The sequence below is a fragment of the Callionymus lyra genome, chromosome 6 (assembly GCF_982586985.1).
Source record: "Callionymus lyra chromosome 6, fCalLyr1.hap1.1, whole genome shotgun sequence".
NCBI lineage: Eukaryota > Metazoa > Chordata > Actinopteri > Syngnathiformes > Callionymidae > Callionymus > Callionymus lyra.
The window spans coordinates 24759627-24778353 of NC_141823.1; the positions used below are offsets into that span (position 1 = coordinate 24759627).

The 18727-nt window shown below is 36.3% G+C and overlaps 3 protein-coding genes across 3 annotated transcripts; 1 reads left to right on the forward strand and 2 right to left on the reverse strand.

Moving 5' to 3' along the window:
* Nucleotides 1-394: 394 nt before the first annotated feature.
* Nucleotides 395-5735, reverse strand: kiaa0895l. Its single transcript, XM_087794405.1, has 7 exons — nucleotides 5663-5735; nucleotides 4511-5101; nucleotides 4306-4449; nucleotides 3163-3295; nucleotides 2774-3079; nucleotides 2549-2646; nucleotides 395-1404 (listed from the first exon to the last, which is right to left on the reverse strand). The coding sequence occupies exons 1-7, from the start codon at nucleotides 5702-5704 to the stop codon at nucleotides 1243-1245; spliced, it is 1476 nt and encodes a 491-aa protein (XP_087650531.1). The 5' UTR covers nucleotides 5705-5735; the 3' UTR covers nucleotides 395-1242.
* A 3425-nt stretch (nucleotides 5736-9160) lies between these two features.
* LOC148077701 (beta-1,3-galactosyltransferase 5-like) lies at nucleotides 9161-12528 on the forward strand. The gene is made up of 2 exons (XM_087793380.1): nucleotides 9161-9371; nucleotides 9950-12528. The coding sequence occupies exons 1-2, from the start codon at nucleotides 9337-9339 to the stop codon at nucleotides 11130-11132; spliced, it is 1218 nt and encodes a 405-aa protein (XP_087649506.1). The 5' UTR covers nucleotides 9161-9336; the 3' UTR covers nucleotides 11133-12528.
* A 2928-nt stretch (nucleotides 12529-15456) lies between these two features.
* On the reverse strand, nucleotides 15457-16782 carry LOC148077702 (interleukin-17C-like). Its single transcript, XM_087793243.1, has 3 exons — nucleotides 16759-16782; nucleotides 16429-16661; nucleotides 15457-15688 (listed from the first exon to the last, which is right to left on the reverse strand). The coding sequence occupies exons 1-3, from the start codon at nucleotides 16780-16782 to the stop codon at nucleotides 15457-15459; spliced, it is 489 nt and encodes a 162-aa protein (XP_087649369.1).
* Between the last annotated feature and the right edge of the window lie 1945 nt (nucleotides 16783-18727).

Sequence of the window (18727 nt, forward strand, 5' to 3'; positions counted from 1 at the left end):
TACTGTAACTGCAGGAAGCCAAACATTCCTAAGAATAATTGAGATATTTAAAGAGCAACAAGAACACTGATAAAAGAAACCACTTAAGGTCATGGTGGAAGATCTCAATACTGACTGGATATAAGTGCTGTTTACATTTTCCTTTAAATCAAAATAGGTTATTTTGACTCCATTTACCTAACTTGTTTTTGTTTGTGGACACTTATTAATCCTTATTCATATGTTGGCAAAATAACTAAAAAAAACAGATGAACAAAAAATGACAATTTTAAGAAATGTTGATAATGAAACAAAGAACAGATGATTATTTGGGGAGTTTTCTGGATTTACAAATCCACTTTCCTTCTGTTTTAGTGAGCTGCCACAAGAATTGTCTTTAATATTATGTTGCTACTGCCTCCTGCTGTCCAATTGAGCTCATTGCAATTAATATATGTAAGTAAGTAAGTAAGTATTTTTTATTTGTATAGCGCTTTTCCAGACCAGGGTCACAAAGCGCTTAAACAATCAAAACAATATTCGATAAAGTATATACTTTAAAGGTCAAGATAAAACTGATAACACAACAGGAGTTCCAGAAAATCAAGGAAAAGCCTGAACAAATAAAAACGTCTTAAAACGAATAATAAAAAAAAACGTTGGGATATATCCAGTAAAGAAAAATATGGATGTTTTTCTAGTTCCCATCAGTTCTCATTAAAGCAGATTCAATATAAAATAAACATACATACAAATAAAAATAAAACTCAACATGAAATAGGTAATAAATACAGACATTTCTGGCATTTTCTTTAGGGGCATTTAAAGGCAAAGCAGTTCCTTAATGCTGTCGTGTCCTTCCTACTATTCCATGACCCTGACTTTCAAGTAATTTCACAGATACTCCATTAGACAATTTAAGCTGATGGCACTTGTCAGTTTTTAAAATATCCTGAGACTTCAAATGTGTCCTTGGTGTTCTTCTTAAAACGCTATCTAAGGCATAAAACGTCAAAAATAAATAAATATAAAGCTAAAACCAGTGACATTCAGTTTGCTCGTTCAAAGTAAAACCATCGATAAGTGACTGTGTGAGTCTATACACACACAGTGGTTTCTATATAGTTGCTGATTATGACGAAGAGTATTGAGGTATAATCCCAGTAACGGTGACATGCAGAGGTGCAACATGGTTGTCCATGGTGGTTTCCCTTGTTCACATCCTGATGCCAGGCAGAGAAATACTTGCTGACGTCAGCAGTGTCAGGGCAGCAGCTCCTGCAAGGAGTCGTCGTCCAGGCCGTTGACCACGACGATGTGATCCAGGTGTTTCAGGTAAGAGTCCTGGTCGGGCATGAAGTGTGGGATCCTGGTGCGGGAAAGTTCCGCCAAGTGACGCAGCCGGTCCACGTCTTCATAGGACACCTGCAGGGACAGCCGGATCACTCTATCAAGTATCATTAAACTGCATATTTAAGTAAGTAAGTAAGTAAAGGTTATTTTTAAAGCGCCTTTCTAGACCAGGGTCACAAAGCACTTTAACAATCAAAAACAATATACAACTAAAATATATACTGTAAAAGGGCAAGACACATAAGACAAACACATGAGTCCCCGAAAATCAAGGATCGGGGAAATGTGAGTTCTTCTACTAGAGCGGGTCAGAAGTTTTGTATAAACGGCAGGCGAGACAGCTCCTTCTTGTTTAGACTCGAAAATAAACTGTTGCAATAGTCTAAACAAGATACAAACCATTTATTACATTTTCGTAAGTGGTCTTTCAAATTTAAAAATGAGCTGAACTAAAATGTAATGTTAAAAGTTAAGAAAAATTATGTACATCACTTGATATGGTAATGCCTTTGTATTAGTAAAGTATAATAATTCAAAATATAACAATTAAAAAATAAATAGATAAAATACAAAAAATGTATTATGGTTATACCAACATTTTTATATTGAATTTGAAAGGCAACCAATATTTTTTTAATTAATGGATTTGGTTTTTTTCCACATAGGGTTTAATATTCTAATATTCCAATTGTTCCAATTTCTTATTTATTTATTTACTGAAAAATCTAATAGTCTTTATTATAAACTATAATAGTCTAATAAGGGAACCCCTTTAATAATATGATGAATTAAATAGTTTGACATATTTAAGTTTTAATTTCAGTCCTACACACGATTATTTGATGACTGGAGTGCAGCTAGTTGAATTACGTGTAATGAAGATATTCATCCACTAGGGGGAAACACCTGCCACCAACAGGCCCACCTCAATTTTATAATTTCTCCATTTTTTTAGACGTACTGACCAATTTTCGAAGGATTATTATAGGGAATACTATTTGTTAGTGCTTTAACCTTTGTAGATACAAATCAATCTTTAGACATCATAACAATTACAAATAATACAATAGTGTATTTACTATGATCATGAAAATTCGAATTTGTGTCGTATATAAACACATTCTGTTATTAAAGACTGGTGGTTTACGTCATCCTTTTATTCACATTATGATATAAATAAAGGTTATTTTCAGTAAATGTCTCTGGTTCTACTCACCTTTCCCAACGACGTCAACGTCCTGAAGTCTATTTCTCTTCTGTACCGGAGGATCCGAATGATTCCGTCCAGGTAAACTTGATCTTTACTGAAGCAACCTAACGGAGGAACAACATCTCTTCATGTTTCACCATTGGAATCGTCCGTGAGGATATTTCTGTCAACAATGTTGGAAAATACAGACGACTGTGTGCGTTTCTTGCACCTGCGTGCATGCGTGTCTACCTGGCTTGGACGTGTCCGTCTGTCCTCTCTTGGCCCGCAGACAGTACTCCCAGCGGATGTCCGGGTCCTGGACAAAGCGTCCGATCTGCTCGAACAGTTGGCTGAAGCTCATGCTAGCGGCATGGTAGACGGTGTAGTAGAGCAGGGCAGCGCGCCACAGGTACGGCTGTTTCCGTAGCAACACGTTGTGCAGGCTGGCCAGACCCTCCTCGGTCGGATTTGCTGATTTAAGGTTGAACTGCTTCCTGCCCTCTGGGGTGGACCACGGCTGGAGATTGTTGTTCACACCCCGCAGATAATGTGTTCCTGTGACCATTCAAAAGTTTTCACCATCATCATCAGGTTATCGAAATCTCATCAAGATCATTTCAATATAAAAAAGAACAAACCTATTTCATGTCTCAGCAGTCCTTCCAGCCAGTGCTGCCGCGCTCCAGCTATGTTGATGATCAGGGTGGGACGACAGTTTTCCAGGACCATCACCGCTTGAGACAGCAGCTCGTCAGACAGACGCACCACAATCTGCAAAAAACTTGTTTGAATCGAAAACATCTTCACTGCCCAGGAGTGGGCATAACAGGGGTCTCATTAAAGACTGTGACTGTTAAACAGGGGCCCTGAAGTCAAAAAAGAAAGTAATAAAGACTTCAATACAATGGGAAAACTTTAAATAAATAACATAAAAGGACATTCTAAAATAAGCTTGTAGTCCTAATTTGATTTTAAATGAAATGAAAAAAGAAATTATAAAAAAGTATAAAGAAATCAGCATTGCATAATAAATATATTTTACAGTTACAGTAAAATAAAATGCATCAAATGGTAAAACAAAGAAGAGGTTATTACACCATACATTTTTTATTTTTTATTTAATTATATTACATTTCGTTTAAATAGTTGTAAAAAAAACAAACAAAAAAACCCATTGTAAAATATATAAGATATACAATGCATCAAATTGAAAAAGCGTTATAATTCCATAAAACAAACTTGTTATTATGCGATAAAATAAATATTCTAAAATGTTATTTTATATAAGTTTAAAAAATTTTTTTTATTATTATTATTATTTATAAAAAATGATTTTACTTTATTTTTTTTATACATTTCGTTTAAATATTTGATTAAAAAAAAACATTGATTTTATATATTTTACTGTTTAAATCAAATGGAATAAATGTTATGTCATAAAATACATTTGATATTTAATTTTATATTTATTTTGTTAAACGTTGTAATATAAAAAACAGCATTGCATACTTTATATATTTTACAATTTAAATAAAATGCATAAAATGGAAAAAAAATATTATTATGCCATAAAATACATTTTCTAATATTAAATTGTATATACACAATTATTTAAAGATGTGATAAAAAGACTATAAATATATGAAAATATAAAACCAAAAAGAGATTTTTCAGTTGTATAGTATTCTCATGACCTAATGTGGGCTGCATAGATGGAGTCAGAGGGCCACTTGTGGCCCCCAACAAAATAGCCCTGAACAAAATAAGAAAACTGTCCTCACCTCTCCGACGCAGCCTTCCTTCTGCAGATACTTGCGCACGGCCGACCAGACTTGGCTTTTAGGGAGCGGACTACCGGCTGTCAGCTCCTCGAACCTCTCGTAGGAGCCAAACTTCTTCAGAACGCACTCCATGATTTGGACCGCCTAAAGGGGAAAAAGAATGATGTCAATCCGACCTCACAGGTGTGACCTCACCGTTCCTGACCTGTTCCAGGAAAAGTCCTGAACCCTCCTTGTGCTTGTCCAGGACTTTCCTGGGCTCCGGCGTGAGGTACTCGAACTGAGGCTCGTACTTAAAGTCCGACTGAAAGAAGATGTTTTTTTCCACGACCAGGTTCACGGGTCTGAGTGAGGCCAGGAGACAGGGTTTGGGAGCGGTGACGGTGACGGTAGGTTTTGCGGCGGTCCCTCTGGCGATGTGGGGAAGCGAGGTGGCGGATCTCAGCCGACCTCCGGTCAGCCCCGGAGAGTAGTTGACGGTGCAGGTGCTCTCGCTGCGCCGGATGCAGGAGCCTGTAGCTTGACTGGGACCAGAGAGCCTGGAGGTGACCCCGCCTATGGAAGAAGGGCGTCTCGTTATCGGAGCGCTGGGCGTCTGGATTCCATTGACGGACACCCGGTCCTTCCTCAGGACTTTGGTCTTGTTGACCGGGGGTTTGGCTTTTGTTTTCTTCTCTGGTTCCGAGCTGGCCTTTCTGGCGGGAACGCCTCCATCCTCCGACGGATCCATGAGGACTGCACCCGAATCCAATACCATCACCTCGACCACGGACTCCAGCACGCTCCGGCCCGGACGCTGCTGACAATCGTCAAAAGAACACGTGTGAATAAAGTTACCTACAGATCCTGCCAGGAGTGTCAATCATAAACAATACATAGATTTCTGCTCATTGTTTTGTGTGTTTTCTCACAGCATACAGTTGGGATTTGAACCATTTGAACTGAGGTATTGAATAGTGTTGGGTCGATGGCGTTTGATGACACCTGGTGAGGTTTCAATAGGCGGCACTACAAATAACAAAGGATTATATGTATCAGAGAGTGCCACCTAGAGGCCTTTTTAAAAATGAGGACATGGTTTCATGATAATAAAGTTCATAAATGTAAATAGTTCAGCAATCTTGTTAACATTATATTGTCATTTGTCCAGCATTATTGCAACAACAGATAATAAATCAAACCTGGAATAGACTTTTTGGTTCCTAGTTTAGTCATAATCTAATTTGGATTTTATTTTCACCGCACAAAATTCCTACGTTGTGTTTACAACACTGGTAATAAAGGGATCTCACTCTGATATGTAAACCCTACGATTCTAAGGTCATTTGACAGGCTTTTCACTCATTATTTAAAGCACCTGTCTCCTACTCTTTCTGTCTGTATCATATTTGACTAGCATCTCTCACTTTTTTAATGATGTAACAACTGAGATTTACCTCAGCATTATTGCAATTATAGATATTTTTTATTTTATTTATAAAGGCTAGCATGATGTTTAGACTGGGCGCATCAGATCTCAGCGTATGCTTTGATGTTTTGGGGCCTTTATGTCTTTGTTATAAAATACATAAATACATACATACACACATTTATTAATACATAAATACTGCTATTTGTATTCTGTTTTCTGACCATGCTGGGATTTCAACAAAGTAATTCCTTCAATACAATTGAAACTGGATGATGTAATACATTTACTTCAGTGTGTATAGACTCAGAAATATTTGTACTGGCATTGTTAGTAAGTAAGTAAGTAAGTAAGTAATAGTTATTTGTAAAGCGCCTTTTCACACCAGGGTCACAAAGCGCTTTAACAATCAAAAACAATACACAGTTAAAATATATACTTAAGATCAAGACACAAATAAGATAAACACAGGACGAGGAACACAGGAGGAAAAAGGTTATTATGCAAATGTTTTAATTTTTTTATTTAATTATATTACATTTCTTTTAAATATTTGTAAAAAAACAAAAAAAAACACAACATTGTGAAATATATAAAATATGCAATTTAAATAAGGTAAGGTAAGGTAAAACTTTATTGATCCCTCAGGAGGTCTCCTTTGGGAAATTGTTTAAAATGCATCAAATAGAAAATAGTGTTAAAATGTCATAAAATATATTGTCTAAATGTAATTTTATACACATTTAAAAAAAGAAATGTAATATAAAAACAACATTGGATATTATATATATTTTAAAATTCAAATAAAATGCATCAAATGGAAAAAGTTTTAATATGCCAGAAAACGTGTTCAGAAACCATCATTCGATTCTGATCCACAGACCTCAGAGCCCGAGCTGAGGTGTAAGGCTGGATCAGATCAGTGATGCAGGGAGGAGCCTGACCATGAATAGATCTGAAAGTAAGAACCAGAATTTTAAAATTGATCCTGAAAGAAACTGGCAGCCAGTGAAGAGTTCTATTTCAGGATTGGGGAAATGTGAGTTCTTCTACAAGAGCGGGTCAGAATTCTCGCTGCAGTGAAGGTTCCATCAACTAAGAATATTCTCTGGTTCCATAAGCAAACATGAATAAATGAAAACTTAAACATAGATCAAAATACAATTTAACATTTTATAAAGTGCATAAAATGAGTACAACGGAAAGTGTTGAAAGTGATTTTGTGTTCCTGGAACTGTTCTAATATCCATCCCAGAGTGATGAGAAAAATAATATTACACATAAAAGCTGCTAAAAGTGATGCTTTTAAAAAAGAATGAACTGTTTTTTCATATATATGTGAGATAAATAAGTGATCAATTGAAATCTCCAGTGTGTGACAACAATGGTAAAAACACTGTAAATCAGTTCATTTGTTTACATCTAGTTCTAGTCGAGCTCTCGAAATGAAAGATTATTTCATACCTGCCGGAACTTCAGCAGTGGTCTTGCAGATCTGGACCGTCTTCTCCGGCCATAAGGGCCGCAGCTCCGGACAGAGACCGGTGTGACGAGGGACGAGTAACGGGTCACTGAGACAGTTGGGCCGGCCAGGAAGCGGCGGATGTGTTGGAAGAAATGACGCAGGACGTCGAATGCAGCGTGTGCGTGAAACGTATGCAAACGTCATGACGTTTAACAATGACGTCGGCGGTGTGAGCGGAGTGATCCTGGATCCTGTAAACTAAAATAAATATATTAAGCATAGTCAGTTATCTTGTGTTTTATAACGAACAAATTTAGTTAACACATGTAAAATAAATTTCCATTTCAACCAGTACATTTTTATACACTTAAAATCAAGACACTCATTTCAAAAGAAAAACCAAACACATGTGAAAACAGAAACAAATACATTAAACACATTTAGTTATAAATTAAAAACAATAATGAAATATGAGAATTATCAAGCGTCTGTTTTATTATTTATACATGAAGAATAATTTGTCATAGACATTGTTTATCAAAAGGGTCAGATGCTGGTATAACATTTAGGACAAACATAAAATAATATATAAGCGGTCATACTATTGTGTTTTATGAAACGCATCACATGAAAGGAGAACAGGGAACCTTCAGAAATAAAACATTCAAAAACAGAGTAATAACATAACTATATAATAATAAACACAACCTAATATAATGGTATCTAAAATAATTTTCAGTGTAATGCATATGTTAAGGACACACTTATATTATTATTATCATCATCATCATCCTTATTATTATTGCTACTAAATAGTAATCTGATCCGTGTGTTTTTATCCAGGAAGTGTCTTTCAGTCCTACGTGGCCTGACTCTCCTCGCCGAGCTAACAGGTTCTGCAAAAGCATAACCTATTGAGTAGGTTCAGTTGTTCCTCTGTTTTCTTTTGTGTGGACCCAGCCCAAACTTCTTTCAGAACTTTGATGGGAATAAGAGTATCTGGTTCCAAAAACATGCATAGACACACAGGAATTGTATTTAATGATTTGAATTATAATTAAATAATTACACACCAACAATAAGCATTAAGCTCTGTCTGTATGTGTGTGCGCATAAGTGTGTGTGAAACCAATGCGATGCAACACCAGTTTGATGTGTGTGTATAAGGTAAATGTCATGAAAAATACAACCATGGGAATTTCGACATTACCCCCAGAATCTCACTTAAGGATCACCAAAGGATTAAGACTTTAAAGCAGGAGTGTAAAAGATTTGATTTCATTTGTTACCTCACATTTCCTGCCAAACCAATAGATCGATTTCACTAATCATGTTACAAACATATTTAAATAACAGACGTGTTGTGTTCATTTGTAGCTTGCTCCCAGTGACTTTCAAATCTAAACATGGCAGTGAAAAACACCTGGTTTTCCCCCAGGTATAAGAAATACATTTGAAAACCAAGTATCCTAAAAAGGATTGAAGGGAGAAGAGAAGACAGTAAAGGCAGTTTTTTGGCCTTACAATTGGCAGAAGGAACTGATAATAATTCTTATGTTTCAACAATCAGACACATTTGAATTTTCCTTGGGGTCTCCCGCCACCCTTTACACAGCCTTGAACTAACAAAAAAGCAAAAATTCTGGAAAAGTGTGTTTTACATATTGTTTCAATTGAATAAAAATTTAAAGTATTTGAATTTTCCTGTAAGAAATGTATATACAGTATATATATAACAGTACATTATCAACTCACCATCTCACAAAAATGGGTAATTTTTCATTGACTCGACACCCAAGTCCCCGCCCATGTAAAGTACACACAACACAGAGTCATCAGTTCAAGAGGGGAGGGTCTTGGTGTAGAAGAACTAGCACCTTTCCTTTGTGATAGGAGAGGACTAAAGAATGGGCGGAGCTTGCTAAGGTGTGTAGCAGGTGGAAAAGGTGCTATGGTTACATGAACTGTGGGGCGATAGGAAACACCTGTTTGAATGTTGGCAGCAGGATGAGCTCTTTGACAATACGATGCATTCTTTCCCGTAAAGGATTTTTAGTGTAAGACTCATCAACAGTCGCATAACCAGTCCTGTCATGATTCTATCAGACGACTGCTATCATGTGACTTGTTCTTTGGGCACGACAGGAGAAGTATTAACATGCCAACATGTGGATATTTCTCGCCTGGACAGTGGTATGTACGACTTTACCATCTTTGACGATCATCGCTGACACGAGATAGGACTGCACTTGAACTGCACACTGTGATGACGGTGTTCTTTGATGGATGAGATCTATTCTATTGCTGTCAAGAAACATTGTATCTGTAAGTCAAGAGAGAATTTAGATTATATTCAAGATATAGTCAAAACCTCTTCATGAAGTGTGAAACAAGCGATTAATACAGTAAAAAATACAGTTAAGAAATTAAATGAATATCACAAAATGTATCCAGGATCAAGAGAACAGTCAAAAACTACAACAAAAAACAAAACAATTTCAATACAACTGGACACAACAGAATATTTTATTTGAATGGATGTGTAAACCTGTCGAAGTGATCTTTCAGTTCGAGAGCTCGACTAGAACTAGATGTAAACAAATCATCTGCCGTAATGGTCAGCTGGTTATTCAATGAGTAACGAATGACAATAAAAATAAACGTTTAAGTTGTGTTTGTTCACTAAGTGCAGTCAATACCTTATCCAAAAATGCATTTTTTTTGGTAAATACTGTGTTTCTATTATTTTACGGGTCTTTCTGTCCCCTCAGGTTTGGACAGCAATACAGTAAGTCACAAACCAGACGCATAAGAACCTGCATTTTTTTCTCTCTACTGTTTGTGGTGATTCTGGTCTTTTACCGCACGGATATTGGGAATTCAACATGGTTGAAGCAATACAACGCAACATATTTGGGCAGCTCATTGTCTAGTCAAAAGATTGTGCCCCCCAAACCAAAAGCTGCCCCCAGGCGATCAACTACAAACCTCCCTTCACGAACTGAGTCGGCAATTATACAAACTACAAGGAAAAGAACGCCTTCAAAGCTGACCACGCCGTCTGTGATCCGTCCTGTGACACACAAGCCATCTACTGCACCAAAGCCCGTCCCTTATGTCTCCCCGGGTCCATATGTTGTGGAATATCCCTACGATTACCAGTTTGTTATTAATGAGGCCAAAGCGTGTGAAGAGAAAAAGCCTTTCCTGCTCCTCATGGTTCCTGTGGCCCCGAACAACCGGGCACATCGTGACATCATCCGCCAAACGTGGGGAAAGGCAAACGAGGTGATGGGAAAAATGGTTAAGCTTTTCTTCGTCTTGGGGCTGAAAAGTGGTCAACCAGTGCCTCACCTTGATGTCCAGAGGGAGAGCCAGGAGCACCATGACCTGATCCAGAGCAACTTCCTGGACTGCTACAAGAACCTGACCATCAAGACCATGGTGATGCTGAAGTGGATGGACTCCTACTGCTCTACAGCTTCTTATGCTATGAAAGTTGATTCAGATGTCTTTCTTAATTTAGAAACTCTTGTCAAGATGTTGTTAAATGCTCCAAAGACCAACTACCTAACTGGAGAGGTGGCGACAAGGGCCCATGTCATAAGGAATCCAAAGTCCAAATGGTACTTGCCCGTGTCAGCTTTTTCACCACCAGTGTATCCGCGCTATGCTTTAGGATTTGCCTATGTGTTGTCTTTGGACTTGGCTAGGAAATTATTAGAGGCAGCCCCTCATGTCAAAGCGTTGTACATCGAAGATGTGTATTTGGGTTTATGCATGAAATACTTGAACATCCCACTCACCAACCCACCGAACTGGGGCTACTTTCATGTGTTTCCAGTGCGGTACAATCGCTGTGCTTATTCCAAACTCGTGTCCACAACGTTGTACGAATCTACAGATCGCATATGGTTGTGGAATGACTTCCAAAAGTCGGCTCCAAAATGCTGACTTGAGAAGACGACAACAAACCAGTTGAACCTGAACATTTTATATTCGCCGATATCAATCTAACACTGTACACGCTTATGTCTGGTCAAAAAAACAGTGAAGTTGTCACGGCAACAGATCATACCAAAGATAACACTGGCAGGTGCACAACAATTATCTCTTCTGTATGATGATCACTTATCCTGCAAATGCCTATTGTGGGATCATTTGATCATTTTGTGAGTGTATTCTGTCACACACACAGATCAAAAACATTTGATGCCACAAATGCTAATAAACAAAAGAAGTGCTCGTGCAAACTTTATTTATTTACATTTTATCAGTGTTTCTGTCAAAAAAGGTTAGATTTTCTCCAGTGTTACACTAGCTTGGGACTCTTGACATGTTGAGGTGATGGTTTCAATTAAGTTTAAGTTGAAAAAATAAAAAAAGGTGTAAACTAGTGGTAAATTAGTTAAACACAAACTCCCAACAATCTTGTTGCAGAGAATCCATCACCCAGAGCTCTTGCTGATTCAGCGCAATAGTGAGATGTATTTTTCATCAACTTAATGTTTGATATTTGGCTGGTTATGCCATTTATTTTATCTGTTTTTATTTCATGTTTCGGCTCTTTGTTCTGCAGATCATATGTGTTTACACCGATAAGCCTCTTGTTCTCTAAACTGTATAAGCAGCGTCTAATGCAGCCTGGCACAGAGTTTTACAGCTCTTTATTAAAATAATTGGTTCATGAAGCTTCAGGAGGAACATGTTTACATTCTATCTAGCGTAAGTTAACTTGTGCAAACATTTCAGCGAAGAGCCACAAAAAACGTGTTAAGAACAAACATCGGTAGAGAGTTTTCTCTTTCACCTGCTTTAGGATTAACCCCAACCGATTGTATCTCAATATTTTATCAACTGATATGTATGGATTTAAGTTAAATAGATCATATACAATGACATCTTCATCAAATGGTGGTTTCAACAGGGTGTCCGATGACATTGATCTGCTGCTCACAGGTTGAACATCCAAAGAAGGTTTCTGTTTCTGTAATGTTTGTGTTAATGTCTACTGAACACTAAAGACCACCTCAGATATGTTTTTAACAATGAACCTACATGTTCTACTGAGATTGGCTCCTTTAAACAAAATCAAATATAGAGCAATTTTCTATCAAGGCTTGGACTATTATGTAAAGATAAGTCGTGGATCTATGACTTTGTGGAAAGTTTGTGAATGATAAAGTTGAAGTTTTTTGAATGTCAAATGGATTTAATTGTTTATGTCATGCAAAACATACAAATACAGTAAATGCAAAATCCTGACGTCATGTTTTTGTTGTTGTTGTGTTTATGTAAAGTTGCTCACCTGGTCTTTGCAAAAGATCATTCACAAATACAGACTGGTGGAGCTCAATCTACACTTTTGACTTGAAATGTCTGCCAATGACAGTGAGCTACTGAATCCAATGAAGGAAGCAGATGACGCGTAAAAACGTTCGACTGCCTCTGTTGCTTTGACAAGTGGGACGGGTTCATTGCCAAACTTGTTCTGTGCTAAACTAACAAAACTGAAGAATGTATTTGTCTTACTAACACTTCTTTTCGAAATGTCTATTCGTGTGATATACCGTAAGTGACATTAACTGCTTACTTTACTACTGATTTCACTACTGATAGTTCCACATCAGCCGCTTTTAAAACTATTGATACCACGTCAGTCATGTACAAAAATAGAGGTAATAATATACTAGGTTGTGTTACGATCTCCACTCATTACATTTCATTTTGTATGGACTTTTATTGTTTCTCTCCTTGTCTCCCCTAGTTTGCCAGCAACATATAGGGTGTATCCAGACGGTGAGTGGCGGGACTTACGAATGACGCAAGACTGAGAACAATTTGCAATTATCCAGCCCCTCATATACACCGGACTTCCCGTTAAATATCCAGAAATTCCAAAGCACTGATATAGTTTTGCTTTGAGATTTAACTTGAAATTATGATTTCCAATGACATTTATTGTCTGTGCTTTTCGTAACTTGTGTTTTTTGGTAATTATTTTGTTTTAATAATTGACTTTCTTTTTTCTATTTTTAGTGGATTGTGTGTCTTGCGTTTGTTAGATTATTCAAATTATTTAAGAGATTAAGAAAAGACTCAGATTTTGAGATAGAGTACTTTGTCGTCATCTTGTGGATTTCTTTGGTGTTGTTCAGTGTATGTGTTTTGGGACTGTTGAAGTAAAATACATTATTGGTATCTTAAACTGTCTTTCTCTCCTGGGTCTCCTTGATAATCATTCATGACAGGTTGAGTAAAATGTAATTCTATGTAAAAGGAGATTAAAATACTTCCGCCAAAGGAGGTCATGTTTTTTTTTTCAGCAGAAATTATCGGTTTGTTAGTAAAAAGAATGGAAGAAGGCTTTCAAATGATTCATCTTGGTGGTGTTTTGGACTCCCACCATATTCTAAGAATATATTGCAGGATTAGTCAGACTTGAGCGAGAGAGAGCTCTCTCAGCCTCTATTTGAAACCATCTGACACGGTTTTCAAAAGTCATACAAAAGTGAATCCAATTAAACATTTATTGAAAGTACATGACCGGTGATAATGGTGTAGTTAATGTTGTGGTTATGTACATTATATTATTATAAATGATTTACATTATATATTATTATTATTAATTGCATGGATTGGAGTATATCTAGTTTTTGTTGAACTTTTAATTAGTATTGAATTTAATATCCTTTTTACATATTTAACCCTCGTGTTATCACAGGGTCAAGGTGATCCAGAGGTCTAAAAAAAACAAATGTGTTCGTGGTATTCCTTGTGTTGTCTCTGGGTCAAGGTGCATGTCCTCCAGCACTGCATATGTATTTATGGAAATTAAGTCTTTTGTGGGTCATATTAGGATTTAGGCACATTTGGCATTTCAGGACTTTAATGTGTCACAAGTTCCCAGTTGCAAATTTGTGTGTGGTGTGTATCACCATTCACCCTTTAATGGATCAAATATGTTGAATACAGTCATATGCTGAGACATTCCACCATCAACTCATTAAGAGTGACATGCTGTACCTTCGAACAATTGTGTTCCAGGTGTGTTTAGATGAGATGAAGGCCAACTCTTCAAATGGACCATCATGAGCATAAATGCACAGTAAGGACACAAGGCGAACAAGAGTAGCAACACAAACACTTTTATTTTGAGCTCTACAAAATAGCACATATTCAGATTTTGTCACCATCATCACAGATAACAGTCAGGATCAACAATGAGAACCTTGTGCAGAAGGTTCATGTCACTTCACATCTTCACAGTAAGACGTCAACAAAACAACCCTGTTTGCATCAGCGATCATCTTTCACTTGGGATTAGAATCTCTAAAGGCGACTTTGCTCTGAAGGCAGTTTACATTTTAGCCACAATTCATCAATGTATTTTTTAGACCACCTCAACATCTGTGTGCATTTATCACATCCTTCATTAACAGACACTAACTGTGGCTCATTGATGCTCATAAGAACAATTTTATTCAGAACCTTCATACCAGTGAACCACAGTTTTACTACATAAACATGAAATAAAGCTTTAAATACCATTATAAAATAAATAATGAATTAATATTTTTCTTGATGCTTTATATATGCGAGTATATAATGTTGATATGTTTCATGCTGTGCTAACATTTTTCATCATATCGCTATGTTGGGTCAAGCTGCTGTTTGTTTTTATTCTATTGACCTGGAAAAAAAACCCAAAAAACAATATTCATCTGTATAATATACAGTTTAGCTTATGCCTGTTTAGAAGTGCATTATGTTGTTCATTGTTTTCTCAAAGGTGACTGGTTAGTTTACAGTTCATTTGCTAACTGCAGCCAGCAAGTAAAAGTCATATTGGCAACATATGTACTTTAAGTAGAATGTGAAGAGTGTAGCTTATAACATGCTCAACATCACTACAACATTAGAAAAAACGTTCAAAATGTCGGTTCAGGGCCCAGAATAATAACAAAAACACTTAGTTGTCTGTGGGAAAAAACTAACAAAAATCCCCCGAAAGAGTCATGGACATCTTCACTGAGACTGCTGCCTTTGCAACCCAACCTTTTGGATCATGGTTTTGAGAACTAACTTTTGTATTTTTTTTCTCTAAAATATCTGGACTTTCACTGAAATACTGAAATTATATTAAATATAAAATATAAATATTGAGAACATTCAGTTCAAACAAATTGTAAAATCAGCACCTCAGATAGCATATAGCATATCAACAGTACTAGTTCTTAGTAACACAATTTGGCACAAATTACATTGAAATTGAATCTCAGTTGTACCTGGGAGTAACACACGTGCAGGCCACAGGGATTTTAATAATCATCCGTTCAATTGTGTATTTGTTCGCGTCCCACGGACACCGTGACTTCTTCAGGACCAAGAACGGCGCCAACACAGGCACAGAGTTGTATCTCATGTCCTCCTTTTGGTCGATGATACAGCCTCCACAGAGACATTCCGCCATGACGATTTTAAACGGAAATGTTTCATTGAGGTAGACCCTTGGTAAAAATAAAAATAAAACATTAATATGAGGCATGAAGCATACAATTTAAATTTAACAGAACAAAATACCATTATTATTATTATTATTATTATTATTCAGTTTGACAACACATTTTTGTTGAAACCCTGTTATATAGACTAATATACTGTAGCTGCATCATATTTTTTTATTAACACAGCTAAACAAAAGTAATTATTATATAGATCATTTATTTTTTAGGATTAACAAAATATTTAAAATATTAGTTTATATATCTGTGGGTAAGCTAATTGTATTTTCAAACAGCATAATAAGCCTTTCAGTAAATAAACCGTAAAATAAATTCAAACGAGTGTTACTTGTTTTATTTATTAGGTTCTTTTGGGGGTGTTCTCAAAGCCCTGATCAAGAACGTGCAAAGAGTCAGATAGAGATCAAAATTAAACCAAAGATAGGAGAGAGCGCCATCTAGTGTTTTTTCCCCCTCAATGAGGACACACCCAACTACTTTTGGATTGTTATCGATTGTACTAAACATATATCAGTTTTATAATGTACATTACGTTTGCTATATAGAAAATCCACACACAGTATATAAAGTAAATAAAGATGTTTTGAGGACTTTTAGTGTATGTTTTTTTTTTAGAACTGCTCCACTGAGACACAGAAATACGAGTATTGAGGTTGAAATGAAATACCTACTATGACAGAAGGGATGACAAAAAAACAAAAGTAAATGAAGCCATACCAACTCACCTGTATGTCCAGGGAGACAGAGATCTGTGCCTCTGGTCTGTCTTCATCTCTCTGGACACCTGCTCACAAGTCGTCTTGTGCAGGTTCGTCGGCAGCTCCGGGAACATCACTTTCCTCTGATAAAACGTGTCTAACTTGTGCTCGATGCGCTCCCGGCTCTGGCATTTCAGGGCTCTGACATTTGCGCCGTGGAAACTCGAGTGGCTGAATAGGAGCAGGACACTGAAGACGACCTGCAAATAATTTTTAAAAAAAGACACAGGTAGAGAAATAAAGTGAAGACACTCAAAGTTTGTGATCAGCGACCCTAGCGGTCAATTTCAGAATTACCGTCATGAGGCTGACCCTGGTCATGTTGCGTCTGGTCAAATTGAAGTGGCGTCCACAGATGTCAACTATATATATACTAACACAACAAAATGTATTTTGGGAGGGAAGTCTTCATGATCAAAGGAAATCCTCAGCACCTGTCCCGCCTCCTCGTCTGATGATTTCTCACCATTTTCTTTCCCTTTTTTATTGTTCTTGTTTTTGTGTTTTTCATCACAGATACACTCTCATATTAGATCATATTTTATCTCTTAAAAGAAACGAGAAATAATCACCAGTTATAAATAGTTATAATTATACAAAAATGCTTCATTGCTTATTCTTGAATCAAATATATAGATTTTCATGACATTTAAACTGAATGAATGAATGAATGAAAATGGGGCGTGTTTATGAAAATGATTTATCTAACTGGATACAAGAACAAAATGTGATGACATTGTTGTCACTTTGTTACCATGGTTGCTATCTTGATGAAGAAAGACAATGACATCATCATTGAAAGTTGTTCAACAGGAGTCAATTGTTTTTTTTTTTTCAAGCATGTCCCTCCCTCAGACCTGAGCATCTATAAAGTCGCGCTCTCTGTTTATAGAAACACGAGTCATCACGGTTGACGAAGACTTACGTCGTCTGATTAACAGGAAGTGAACAGTTTGTTGTTTTTCCTCACAAATGATCGATCATTTACTGGAAACTTATGAAAAACAATAGCGATGAAACCTTTTGTAATGTTAAAAAAAAAAGTTAATTTATCCTAAGCAATGTTAAGCTGTTATAGAAATGAATGACTTGACCATGGTAAATGAATTAGTGACATTATTTCTTAAGTACTTGTTCACAGGCTGCATATGTTGACCATAGACTAATGTATGATGGATTGTCAAATAAAATCTTAATGAATGGGCAGATGTTTTTATTCACTTTAGTCTACATTTAATTGAGAATATCTTGAATTTTGGCCAAACTTTTCTGTGTTGTAGGAGCGTATATCGACCACTCATGATTTATTTTTACAATATTTCTTATTGACAAAAAGGACAAGTCTGAGTTCAGTCCAGTTGTGATTGACAGATAAGGAAATAAAAGGTTGCTAAATACAATCGTATGACACAAGATTTAAGGAAAAGGTTTTCACCGGTTACCTTCTCAACAGGAAAAGTGTAGGGGATATCCCGGAACCTTTGCACCTTGTAACAATGAGCTCATCCTTCAGAAATGCTGTTCTACAAAGGGCTGATTTCAAACTTTCAAGATCGAAAGTATGTCTCTTTTCACCAGGGAAAGGTTTAATTTAAACTTTTTTTTACAATTAGTCTTGGATTATATTTGCTTTAATGCATTTTCTTCAGAAACTAGTTTAAATACAAGCTCAAGAGCAGTGGCAGCTGGTGAAAAATGTTTTTGGTGGGGCTCTTTTCCAGTACATTTTCCCCCCTATCCTATATATTACATGTAAAAATAAACACATTAATAGTACGTAAGTAAGGGTTATTTGTAAAGCGCCTTTCATTTAATCACTTTAAGTTAATGATGAATAATAATGTTTATTATGCTCCTTGTTTCATTCCAAATGAAAACATATTTTAATTATACTCCTATATACATCATAGAGAATAAACTAAATTATTAAAAAACAAAAAAACAACCTGTCGTCTGCGCCAGAACAATAGGTTCTTTCTAGTTACTTTCTACAAAATTATCACAAACAGACACAAATATACTGCAAAGAATTATTTTTAAAAAATATATATTAAAAAAACGAGTTATACTAAGCGAATAAACTAACTAATCAATAAAAATAACTCATATTAACCAAAAGAAAAAGTAACATTAAAATGTCGGTTGGCGGGACTCCCTTTGTTAATTTAAAACTAAAAAACTAAAATAAATAAAAGATAAAATGATAAATAAAGTAAAAAAAACAAACAGCTATGTCATGGGCCAGCCGCCACTACTCAAGAGCAGC